Raw genomic sequence first — 12,693 nt, 5'->3', positions numbered from 1 at the left:
TGCCCAACAGTAGGGAGTGCTTGTAGAGCCCAGCCTGGCTCTCCCCTGCAGCCCTGCCTCAGTGTTTCATCCACAGAGTCCCATGCAAAATGAGCACTGAAAGAAGCAGGAGGGGGATTGTTTAAACTGTTACAAGGAGGCTTGATTAGAATAACAAGGTAAAATTAAGAGAAAGAAAATGTGCATTGGTAGCCTATTAGTTCCTAATGAGGAGATGTGTGGAGTAATACCCCAAGGGAAATGTAAACTTCACATCTTGCAGCATTTCAGTATTGACTGGGAAATTATTGGAAAGTGCCTGGTAGGAGACAGTCTGTTCCTGGCAAGGAGAGCAGGTTAAAAGACTGAATGTCGGGGGTGTCTCCTTTTCAGCTGGTCTAAGTGACAGCTACTTTTTAAATCTGGGGATTTCCATTCTGCTGGAGACTCTGCTGAAAACTTGATTACTGATTGATACACTTTTTGCAGAGTGAGAAGGTCAACCATCCCTAAAAAAGCATGTGTGTGTGTGTTTTGTTTTGGAAATGCTGTATTGGAAAAGCCTCATGTGAGTTGTGGTTTGGGTGTCTAAAATCCTTGGCCAGACAGTATCTTCCATGGTGGTGTGCACTATAAAAAATGTAATTCAGACAAGATCTGTGGCACACGGTGGAGCACGAGGCATGAGGGACCTGAGTTACTGTGCTCTTATGGTACCACAATAGCTCCAATGTACATGTAAATTCAGATTAATGTTGAACTAGCCAGAAATGAAACATGTCGATCCTCTTCAACAAATAAAAATGGTCTCAATTCAGGTTTTCCAATGGAAAGTAGAAACATTTTGGCAAAATAAGATTTTCAGTAGAAAATTTCACATTTTCAGAGAGCACTTTCTGTGAAAAGAAACACTTCAACAAAGGTAGTGTTCACAGCTCAGCCACATAGGAATTGCAGGAAAAAGAAACTGCTGTTTGAACTTTCTCAGACTATTTCTCTGGGCTCTGATGTACTTTGAATCACCAGAAGTCTTTCTGTGAATTACTACAGTTTCCTGTCCCAAGAGCCACCTTGCAATAAGTTTTTTATTTTTAGATTAAGAGCTAATTAAAACAAATCTCTTCCTCTCCATATCTAAACTGTTGAATTGAAAAGTCACAGCTGGTATGTGTGCCATGAGCTAGTTAATGAAAATTGTTGAACTCATACAGCACATCTCACTTTCCAAGCCATAGAATGCCATTAAGCCATTAATCATTGCAGCCCCTCAGTAGATTCTGGGAAGGTGTTGATGGGGAAGGAGATGGCAGCCAAATTGATCCATCTGGGCAGGTCAGAGACAATTTGAGATGGATCTGGCTGTGGATGAATACTTACAGGGCCAGTTGGAACATCAGATCACAAGGAACAGCAACTAATGGGGTCTGTCACCCCAGATGCTCCTGTCTAAAGTTGCCCTAGAGGTGGGATGCTCAGTGCTGGACAGTGATAGTAACTGGGAGGAAAGGGAATGAAGGGGGTCAAAACCAGCAAGGTTTGGTATTCCCAGGTCAGTATTGGCTGCTGGTTGCCTTGTCTGTAGGAGTGACCCTTGTCCTTACCTCTGACTTGTACCAATTTGCACTTCTGTTGTATGTTACACTGTTGTGGAGATGCTGATGCTTTAATCCTCATACCAGGCTGTTACAAAAAAAAAAAAAAAAAAAAAAAAAAAAAGTGATTCATTTAGCACTGAGGAAATGGGTAGACAGAGAAGTTCAGGAGAGAGCTCACAGCATGCCAAGCATTAAATTAACTTATTTATGAAGATCCCAGTGGGCCCCAGACTGGAGCTGGAGCCCCTGGAGCTCTGCTTTGCAATCCACTCATCACGGGATCTTGTTCAAGCTTCCCAAATTTGCTGATTCCAGAGGAGTGCTTTGAGGGCTCAACATTTGTCCTTGTGGAGTGCCCTGGAGGCATAAATCTTTGGGTAAGGGTTAGGCATCATTTTCCATCTGCTGAAAGATGCAGAAGATAGAATGCTTCTCCCCAGCGTATGTCAGGTGAGTGCGGTAACCCAAAGCTTTGGCTGCTCTGTGATTGCTTCCTGCTCATATTTCCCTGCTTCTCACAGATCAGAAGTTTTTCTTCAGAAAAGGACAAACCCAAACATCAAAAGCCAGCCTTTTCTTTTCTCCAGCCTTTCCTGCAGCTGCTCATGACCTGGCTGGAGCCAAGCACCATCACAACCATGGCTTTGGGGTGTTTCATGTCTTGTCATTAAGTCCGATCCATTTCTGCCAAAACTCTGTAACTCGTTATTTCTCTGTAATCAAGCATGTTGTGTTGCTACCACATTTTAGTGATCAGTTGGTACCTGCCCTGTAATCTATGAATGACAGAGGAATTCAGATGAAAGAAGTTCACCTTATACAATGCACTGTTGTGTGTTGCAGGAGCATCTGACAGACCTGAAAGAAGATCTAGATAAGGATGAATGTAAACAGGAGCCTGAGGTTATTTATGAGACAAACTGTCACTGGGAAGGGTGCACAAAGGAATATGACACTCAAGAGCAGCTCGTCCATGTGAGTAATGGCTGGGAGGAAACCCCAGCGATAAATTTGGGTTTCTGTGCACTTGTCCTCATTTTTTATCACTAGCTGCTGTACAGCCAGAGCTCACTCAGGGAGCTACTAAAGGTGCAAATCAGAGATACAGTGTGTAAACACTGCCAAAGCAGGTCGCTGCTCCCCGAGGAGTTTAGCTGCCGGAAGCCTCTCGTAGATTATTTGACGTCGCTCTTTTCCCAGCTGCTGAGGCTGCATTTTGATCTCCCTCTTGTACAACCCAATAAGAGAAGACTCTGTGCAGAAGACCTGACCAGAAAATGGGGAGGGGGACTGAGACCTCCCCTTTTCTCTGGGCTCACTGAATGAGCCACCCCACACACCTACACCAACTGTGGACCAGGAACAGTCTGTGCTGTCCTCAGTCCTTGGCCAAGGCATGAAAGTATTTCATGCTCCTGTTGACCTGCCCAGCTCATCCTTCCCACCTCCCTGCCTCTAAAGTCAAAAATAGGGCACTTCCAGAGCTTGGAGACACACTCCAGTGTCTCCATCAGGGTCTGAAATAGAGAAAGTGGATTGATTTTTTTAAAATTGAGAAATAAGCCTTCCATAATCACAGTGATGTCCCCAAACCGGTGTCAAAACTGCTCTCTGAAGGATCTCCAAACCAAGTCATTAATCGGATTTTCAGTTCTAATTAATTCCTAGAACCTTTTGTGTGCTTTGCTTCACCTGGGAATCCACCATTTGGTTTTCTTTTGGCTTTTGGGATTGACAAATCCCTCAAATTCAAGGCAAATCCCTGAGAAATTAGACACGATCTGTGTCTGAGCCCCATCCTGCCCTCATCCCAGTCCTCATTTTGAGTCTGTGGTGTGAGCCCTGATTGTTTGAAGCCAGCCTAGAGCTGCCAGGAATTCATCAGCCCCAGCAACCACGCTGCTTGCAGCAAAATGATGGATGGAGAACATTTTGCGTCAGGAGCCGCTGTCTTCTGCTTCCCCTTCAGCATTTTGCTGCTTGCCTCAGCGTGGCTCCAAGCCTGCCAGGGCCACACATGTGCGATTCCCTTGCAGTCCTCTTTCCAAAGCTCTACAAAGCTCACATCTGCTCTCACCCTTTATTGTAGATCTTCGTTTTATTATAGTCAGGTTTAGATGCCACCAAGTTTGAGCTGGTTTGAGCTCCCAAGCTCTGCACACAAATTTTGCCTTAGCCCAGAGAGACTGGGGCATTTGATCATTTGGGGGCATTTGTTGTTCTTCAACCTAAGGTTAGCACCTGCCCACCCCTGCCAGAAGTCACTGGTTCAGGGCAACAACTCCTTGAGGACAGACAGATCTGGAAACTGTTTTCAGGGCCAAATGAGCAATAGGGGGTTCTGTTTAATGGGTTGCACGTTGCGTGCCATGGGATGTTGCTGTACTGGAGTTAAACCACAGCAGCCCTGTTGGATGGGCTGGTCTCACATTTGTCCAGTGGTAGTTGTGCATTTCCCTCTCAGCTGTAAGACGAACCCTTTAACTCTGCCCAGAGCAAAGTGCAGGGCAGATCCAGGCAGCTCAGCACAATTTATTTCCAGAGAAAACCCAAAGAAAAATATTTGAAAGAATGTCCAAGATTTTCCTAAATGTGGATGGTTATAAAAATGGAGGCTTCTGTACTATGATTACTAGCAACACAGGGTTGTGGATTTGGGATGCCCAAAATACACATGTAAATGAAATACAGATGTCATGGGCCAACTTCTGAGAAGGTGGCATCCCACCATGCATGGAAAAACACTTGTTTGTGTGCAGAGCAAAGTACCTGGGCATGCAGAGCCTATTCTGCACACGCAGTGGGCAACGTGCTTGTGGGACGAGTGCATGTCAGAGAGGAGCAGCAGGAATGAGGGTGTATTTTTACAAGCACCACCACTATGCCGCATCCTTGAAGGCTGCACACATTTGAGAGAAGCCCAAGGAAAGCCCCAGGGCAGGTAGGGCTTCGATGGGAGAAGTTTGATGGGAGAAGTTCGATGGGAGCAGCATAGCTGAAGTGTGGTGAGTTGTGTGACTGCTCCTCCACTGTGTGATGGGAAGCAGATGTTGCCCAGACAGTGAGTTCATGCTCCTGAAGGGGGGCTGCAGTCCCCCTCCGATAAATGTGTCTTCCTCCGGCCCAAGGGGGACCCAACAGGCGAGCCCATATGCTCCCAGCTCGTGCTGCCGTGTGTAGTCTTGGTTGTAAGTCAGATTCCCACACAAACAGAGCCAGGAGACATATCTTTCCAGTCTGGTTTGGACATAGTTTACTGTGTCCGTAGGTCTCCCAAGGAGTTTACTAGATCTCTGCCAAAATCTCACACCAATGCCACGTTATAAAAGCAGAACCATAGGCAGCTGTGCTCCAAACCCACCTGAAACCCAATCCACAGCTGCATGCTGCAGCCTCTCCCCATCATCCTGGCATGGGGCTTTGGCTCTCGGTCTTCACCCGTGGCCAAGCTCCACACGCCTCCTCCTGCCCCTGGGCAGACCCCGTGACCCCAGGCAGCAGATCCCTGTCCCCAGGACTCAGTCATGGCACACAAAATGCTGTGGCTGGAGTCAAGTAGGGCCATGAAGGCAGATTGCTCTGTTTTCCCGAGTTTCTGTGTCCTCACGCTGCCCCGCCACCCCGACAAAGGCTCGTCCCCAGCCGCAACATATGTGCCTGGCCTTGACCAGGGGGTGGAGACAGGGGCTGGAAAAAAAAGTCTCAGTACAAAAAAACAAAACCCAAACCCAAAGTGGTTTATTTTAGGATTTCCTGTCAGTGAATGTCTGCTAAAAACACAGGAGTGAGGACAGGCATTATTTTTGGCAGCAAGACCCCATTCAGAGAGACAGGGCTGCTGCGGGAGCAGCACTGCCGATGGGCTGGTCTCTGGCTCTGTTTATTTTCACCAAAGATTCATCTGCCTGCAGCTGGCAAAAAGCAACCCTCGTCTTCCTCCCAGGGAAGATGAAGGCACCACTCTGGGGCTGACTTTTCAGCACCCAGAAGTGGGATTTTAGGGACCTGAGTACTTAGCAGTAACTGAGGCCAGTGAGCCTTCCCTAGCACCCATACCTTGCAGATGCTGCCATTTCCTGCCAGCCCCAGCACTGGGGCAGGTGGATGTTTTGGGGCCAGCACCACACTCATCTCCTCCTCTGACCCCTCCTTTGCAGCACCCCAGGAAGGGTCCCAGCTGCTTGGTGAGGTACAGGAAGATTCAGCAGACAGAAATGACTCTGTCAAAAATAGTGGTGAAATGCCCACTAGTTTCATCTTCCCTTCACCCATAACACTGGCACTGGGCACCCAGGAGGCACCGAGAGGGCTCCTTGCTCCCTGGCACTGCAGGTCCCCATCTCCTTTGCACAATTTCGGCCAAACCTCTGATTTATGGCTGCTCTGGACCCAGCACCCAGGTGGCTGCTGTGCACCTTCTCATGCAGGACACGCCAGATGACAGCACTGGCTCCTGTGTCCCTGCGGACGGAGGGGTCATCAGTGTTATCCATGCACCTGGTGCCCAGGTGCAGAGCCTGACCACTGGGGAGGGAACGGCTGGTTTGGGGAGCACCGTGTGTGCTTTGCTGGCATCAGCTCTTCCAGGAGTGACCTGCTTCTCCCTTCTCTCCCACCAGCACATCAACAACGATCACATCCACGGGGAGAAGAAGGAGTTCGTCTGCCGCTGGCAGGACTGCACGCGGGAGCAGAAGCCCTTCAAGGCTCAGTACATGCTGGTGGTGCACATGCGCAGGCACACCGGAGAGAAGCCGCACAAGTGCACGGTAAGCTGGCAGGGCCGTGCGGCACAGCTCGGCTTGGCAAGTGGGACAAGTCACTTAAGGTGAAAAACAGGCAATTTAGTGCTTCCATCCAAGAAGGAAACCAGAAACCACACTGTGGGGAAGCACCCAGCCCTGGTTGTGTGTAATTCAGCATCACCCAGTACTGCTGCTGGGGACACGCTCCCCTGTGTACTCAAGCATGCACGCAAGCGTCCTTCCTGCTTCAGGAGCTGGGCCAACACCTTCTGCATGCATGGCACCTAGCATTAAACACTGCCTGAGGAAGGGCATAGAGTGACATTTTTTACCTCAGTCCTGTGGGTATGGGCTTGCCCAGCACACAGGAGAGCTGGACTCATCTGTTCCTCAACATTGGTGGATTAAAGCCCATATCTCCCATCCCACGTGGAGTGTCCACCGTGCCACTGGCCAGTGTAGGGCAGCAAAGGACACTTGACGAGGGCATTGGAGATAAGTGAGCCATAGATTTCAGTGGCTGTGGCTGGCTGGTAGGAGAAGAGAGATGCTCATCATCTCTTCCCATGTAGACTTCAGCCCCAGGGTCCACCCATGTCTTTTGATATCCTCTCCTCCCTTTTCCTCCTGCCAGTTCTTCACACCTCCTCCACTGTCAGCATTACACCATTGCTCTCTCCAGGGTCTCAGAGATGAGTCTCTCTTTCTGTTTGGCAGATGTCTGAGCCCTCCTCCTGTATCTTCCTCCTCTTCTGCTCCATTAGTCACTTCCAGTGCTGCTCCCTTCCTGGCTCTGCCCCAGCTCCTGCTTACAAATATTAGGATACGTATGATTTGCTTGCTGCATGACTCCTTTATCCATCTTCCAGCCTTGTGCTCATTTAATTTAGAGCATTAGCTCCCTGGGGCATAGGGCCATGTCCTTTGTTTTAATCTTCTAAAGCACCTTGCCCAGTTCTAGCACTTTACCAATCTTCCTTAAAAGTATCAAGGAATATTGATCGGCAGTGTGCTGCGAAGGGACCATCAAGGGAAGACTAGCACTGCCCTTCCAAGTAGAGGGACTCAGGAGGTGAAAACCAGCAGGGTCTGCATCCTCTCCTGTACTGAAATGGAGCAGGAAAAAGCACTGCTGCTCAATCCTGCCTCTTTCCAGCCTCGCTTGTGTCTCACTGGAGCAACAGCAAGGCTGTGGCAATTTACAGTCTCAAATCATCCTCTGCCTGCAGTCCTTCTGTGTGTGAAATGTCACAGCAACCCTCCCTGAACCGGAGTCCTGGCGGTTTCCAACTGACTGGGATACATGGGAGCTCTGCAGATGGTGCCCGTGTTTGGCAGAGCATTCCTTGCCCATGTCTGGCAGTGATTTTTCAAAGTGCCATTTGTTTCAGACAAGAAGTTTGCGGTGTACATAAAGCTACAGATGAGCCCAGTTGCAGCCTGGGATCTGGTCAAGAATTATTTCAACAGATGACAGCCAGAACTCCCACTGACATAATCAAATCCACGCATAAGAGTGGGAACAACTGCTTTGAACATGCACAGGATGCTTTGCTGAAAAGCCTTTATTTGAAAATGGGGCCTCAGTACTTTTCCTCTTAGGAACTGCATTTTTGTGTCAGTATCCAGCAAAACCAGAATGGACACATGAGTTGCCTCGTGCTGAGTTCCCTTTGTTTTCCAGCGAGTGGAATGATGTATTTCAGTAACCATAATCGACTCCAGTTTGCCCAGGCCAGGAGAAGAAAAGGCTATACTGTGCTCCTCAAAGTTGCAGCATGTTCTGTGGGCCTAAGGGGCTCGTGAAAGTTGTCTGATGAAGGGGAACTGGATTTATCCCACCTCAACATATCTACAGAAGGAATCAGCTCCTGAAGGGTGCTTCTACTGTCTTGAGGAGACCTGGGTGTCAGAAGAGGGCAGAGAAAGTTTGCCTTATGTCCACCATCCTCATGCCAGACCATAAGGGGAAGCTGGAGTAACCCTATGTCTTTTCCAGAACAACGAAGCTACATGAGATCGGTGTGCCTACGTGCTGGGGTCCCAGATGGCAAGGAATGGGAGAACCTCGTTAGTAGAGCCCTGTCTGTGCAGAGCCAGGCCAGTGGCACTTAAATTACTGCACATGTTAAAGGCAATAAATTCAATCCTTGGTTGGTTAGGCAGCAGAATGATAGAGCAACAGCTCCCGTGTTGCTTCTTGCAGCAGTGGGAAGCACAGTGGCCACCATTTCAGCTAAGCCCCAAGTGTTCAGCCCTTCACAATCGTTGCTTTCAGCAGAGCTGATGGACAAGGGGAGTCAGAAAAAAAAGTTGCACTCTCCTCCATCCCTCTCTCTCCTCCCCCCTCCCCCCCCCAAAAAAAAAAAAAAAAAAAAAAAAAAAAAAAAAAAGTGCATTCACTCTGGGCTTTCCAAGAGGAGTAACAGTTTCCTGGGCTGCATATTTGCCTCTCTCCAGTTAGGGCAGGCTATACTTATACCCTCCGAGTACAAGGAGACAGGTACAGCTGCTCTTATTGCATGCAGCTGCTTTTGGCTTCTGCCCAGAAGGGCCAGCTGCACAGACGTGTAGGACCACTCATCTGCCCACAGGGAAATCAGACACTCAGCTGTAGCATGACCTGTCCTACTATGACATTCTATTTTTTTTTTTCACTGACCAAGATTCAAACATAACAAAGCAAAGTCTTGCCACAGCTGGACTGGACTTGCAAACACATTTAAGTGGTCTGACTAAAATGCAACACCTTATGGCTTTCATACATTACAACAGGAGGGACTGCTCATTGAAATCGAAGATATATTATAAGGTGCTTGTGTAGGAATTGCAGCACAGAATTTTCAGCTCTCCAAGCTGAACACGGAGTGCCACATTTAGCCAGAATTTAGAAGGGAGACTTATGTTTCTTAAAACCTCTTTCAGTGTTTGTAAGTTTCCACTTTTTTCATCAAAAGCATTTAAGATGGCCTCTTGGGTATGAGTGACTGATGATATCCTCCCTTGCTGCAAGGGCAGGTGCAGGGAGAAACATCCAGCCCAGCCCAAGCAGAGGGTGGCAGGACTTCCACCACCTGAAGCCTGACCATATCTCCCAAGCTGCTCCTTCTCGTTGTGTGGGCAGCTGGTTTCCTTCCAGGAGAAAGGCTTCTGGCCTGTAGTGTCATCCAAAAATCCATCTGTCTTCAAGATTGAGAGTCTTGTTTTTTAAACTGGTAATGTCAGACAGCCTGACCACAGCATCCTCCAAGAGTAGACCCAAGCTGTAATTTGGAAAACTTCAAAGGTTGCTAGATTTCTGCTTGTGTGTTAGGGAATGGTGTGGTCTTTCCAGCTCTGGGGCTAGGGAAGCTGCGAGGCTGGTCAAGCTGCTGAGAAGCTGTCGGTTCTCTGGGTGGGAAGGAGAGGGCCTCCATTTCCGAGTGTGTTAGCTGCAAAGGGATGCCTAAGAGAGCCCTGGGAGGAACAGACGGCTGTTCAATCCTGCTGGAAAAAGCAGTCTCTTGTTGAAATGTCAGGTGGGTACCCAGTAAGGAGCAGCACCTTAAACATGAGTCACTGCTCAAACTCTCAGCCTGCCTAGGGAGCGGAATTCTCCCAACAAAGTAGATGTTGTTCCCTAAAACACAAGCCCTTTAAAGGAAAGAAATAAAAAAAAAAAAAAAAAAAAAAAAAAAAAAAAAAAAGAAAGAATGAGAAACAGATGAGAAGGGTTTAGGCAGGGGGAAAATCAAATTTTTCTGGTTAATTAATCAGTCCTCTTGTGTTTTTTTATTTTAGTTTGAGGGTTGCTCCAAAGCCTATTCCCGCCTGGAGAACTTAAAGACACACCTGAGATCCCACACTGGAGAAAAACCCTACGTCTGTGAACATGAAGGCTGCAATAAAGCCTTTTCCAATGCCTCAGATAGAGCCAAGCACCAGAACAGGACGCATTCCAATGAGGTAAGCCTGGGCTCACCGCAGCTCAACGGAGGGCTTTTTTTTAATTTTGCTGACAATAAACATACATTTTACATGCTGGACTCATGTAAAAAGAAACCTACTGTAATGAGAGGTTTTTCTTATTTTTTAATAGGATTTATTTTGCTGGAGAGCCAGACCACATTAGCTTTATATTTATGAAAGCCATGTTTGAAATCATAAACAGATGTTAAAGTATGCAAACTTTTTAATCGTCTTTGGAAATGAAAGTGAGCATTTTCCAAAATTATAATTTTTAATAGTGTGAATAGGATTGTACATTTGTGCATGTGGTGTTTAATGTTACTGTGATGCAGACTTGCAGTAGTATAACAGCTACCCCAGATCCTGATGCTCTGGAAATAATACTCCCTCCATCGTTTGATGTACAATGATAGAGCACAATGCAATGCTTTGTTAACCTTGGCTAATTAAGACCCACTATTAGTAGTAGGGGAGCAGAGGAAATTGCCTTTATTGTAACGCATGTGATGGTCTGTTGCAATCAACCATGGCCAACGATTGAAATTTATATTACCACTAATTAGCTGACAGGGAAGAAAAAACAACACTCCAAAGTTCTAATAATGTTTGCAGCCATGAAGAATTCAGTCTGTAGCCTAATTTGCAACAGTTAAATATAGACTATTGGAGAATGGAACGCAATTGCCACAGATGACAGCTTTTTAAAGCGATGCTGTGTCTACAAAGGGCTTTGGGGGAGTATTTCTATCTCTGGCATAATATCTGTCAGCGATAACCAGAGCTCTGTAGGCTGAAGCTTTTCTGTTGGAGTCAGAATAAGGATTCAAACTCTAGGATGCCCTTCTGTGCTGTGTGATGCTAAGATGGACCCAATGAGTGACCTGAATCCTGGTATTATTTTAATTTGTTTGGGTCTAAACCCAAATATCAGGATTGTACTTTGCCAGTGAGCCATTTCCCCAGCAGGACATGGGTTAAAATTAACCTGTATCTGCGCTGGGGTTGATTCAAAGCTATGCAGACCTAGAGGTCAGGAGCGACCAAGACATTCAACCTCTCTCTTGCTGAGCAGCCTGCATTCCCAATAACTGCTGTTTGATAAAAACATAATTTGACTTCTGTTAAAGCTTCTTCTACTGGAAGGTAGGTAGTCTTGATTTAATCTCACTGATGAAGTTTCAGGCATTAGCAATTGCTTTTCTTCTAGCCCTGGATGCTTCCTCTGCCTTTCTCCAGTGCTGGATCCAATGTTCCTTTCATTTTTGCTATTTCCTTTCCACAACACCACAGTGCTAAGTCTCTCTTCATCTTCTTTCTCATAAACTACATGTAAGTCAATCAAACCACTGAAGTCTCCCACTACTACAGTATTTTTTTTCTAGTCTTGTATCAATTTTGTGTCTCTCTTCCATCCCTAAGGATCCTGATGTGGATGGATCAAGACTTCTCATACAACTTTCAGTGATGGATACAGACTCTCTCTGCCCAGGTTGTGCACACTGAAAGCAGCACGTGAATTAATTTTGCCCATAGACCACGTAAAATAGGATCCCTCCTAGACAGGCCAGAGTCTCACCTTTTGTTTGTTCAACTGGTGTCCCACACTCCTACGTGTGGAATTTTGCCTTTGTCTGTGTTATTAAATACCATTTCTTCAAATGAGTTCAGCTTCCCATGTGATCCAGATCAGCAGCTGCGTTAGGTCTGTGATGACTCCTCCCACCATCAGAGCAGAGCTTGTACACACTTGAAGTTCTGCTCCTCTTGGTTCCTATTGTATATAAAGGTGAAGTTGTAGGGCAGAAGCATCCAACTCCTTGTGGACCCTGATCTAATGTGTTGATGCTTGGCTCAGGCTGCATCCAGCAACAGAAGTTAAAGACTCAGATAACAGGTAGGAAGTTGGCTGAGTCCTACCAAGGGAGCTATATGGCACTGTGGGATCTTTTGAGGTCACGCTCATTCCCGAACTGCTCTTCAGCCCTCTGTGATGCAGCAGAGGCATGCCCAGAGATTTGTGAAGGATCTGCATATAATGGCTCTCTGGGCCATACACTGATATTCTCTTTTTGAGCAACATATAACATGATCCTTAGCAACAGATGACATCTCTCATGGCAAAGCTTATTGCACTGGGCAGCAGGCCCAGATGAGGGTCCTGCAACCAGCTTTGGAAATGTATTTTGCTAACCCATTGGTCACTGACACCTCACAAAACCACACAGATGCATAGCAGGACTTCGTGGCTGCATGTCCCATTACCCATTGGTAACTGGTGGTTCCTAGCTACCTACCAGATAGTTTCCTCTGCTTGCTGTGTTTACATGGGATACACCACAGTTTCAGAGTTAGTCACCCATGTCTCCTCTAAGGGGAAAGTTCCAGGTTCCCTGTATTTGTCTTTACCATTGTGCAACAGGACATAG

At 47.0% G+C, this 12,693-nt stretch overlaps 1 protein-coding gene across 2 annotated transcripts in view; it reads left to right on the top strand.

Moving 5' to 3' along the window:
* Window positions 1–12,693, top strand: part of GLI2 (GLI family zinc finger 2) — a gene marked incomplete at both ends in the record, with an annotated part of 135,865 nt that overhangs the window by 114,159 nt on the left and 9,013 nt on the right. For both annotated transcript variants that reach the window (XM_084288954.1, XM_084288955.1), the window contains 3 exons: window positions 2,418–2,549; window positions 6,194–6,343; window positions 10,100–10,264. In XM_084288954.1, coding sequence (XP_084145080.1) covers window positions 2,418–2,549; window positions 6,194–6,343; window positions 10,100–10,264 — 447 coding nt within the window. The remainder of the gene's footprint in view (window positions 1–2,417; window positions 2,550–6,193; window positions 6,344–10,099; window positions 10,265–12,693) is intronic.

Source organism: Netta rufina (assembly GCF_964035555.1).
Source record: "Netta rufina genome assembly, chromosome: 6".
NCBI classification, from domain to species: Eukaryota; Metazoa; Chordata; class Aves; order Anseriformes; family Anatidae; genus Netta; species Netta rufina.
The sequence above is the reverse complement of the archived record's forward strand: the minus strand, read 5'-3'. Positions and strand labels throughout refer to the sequence as shown.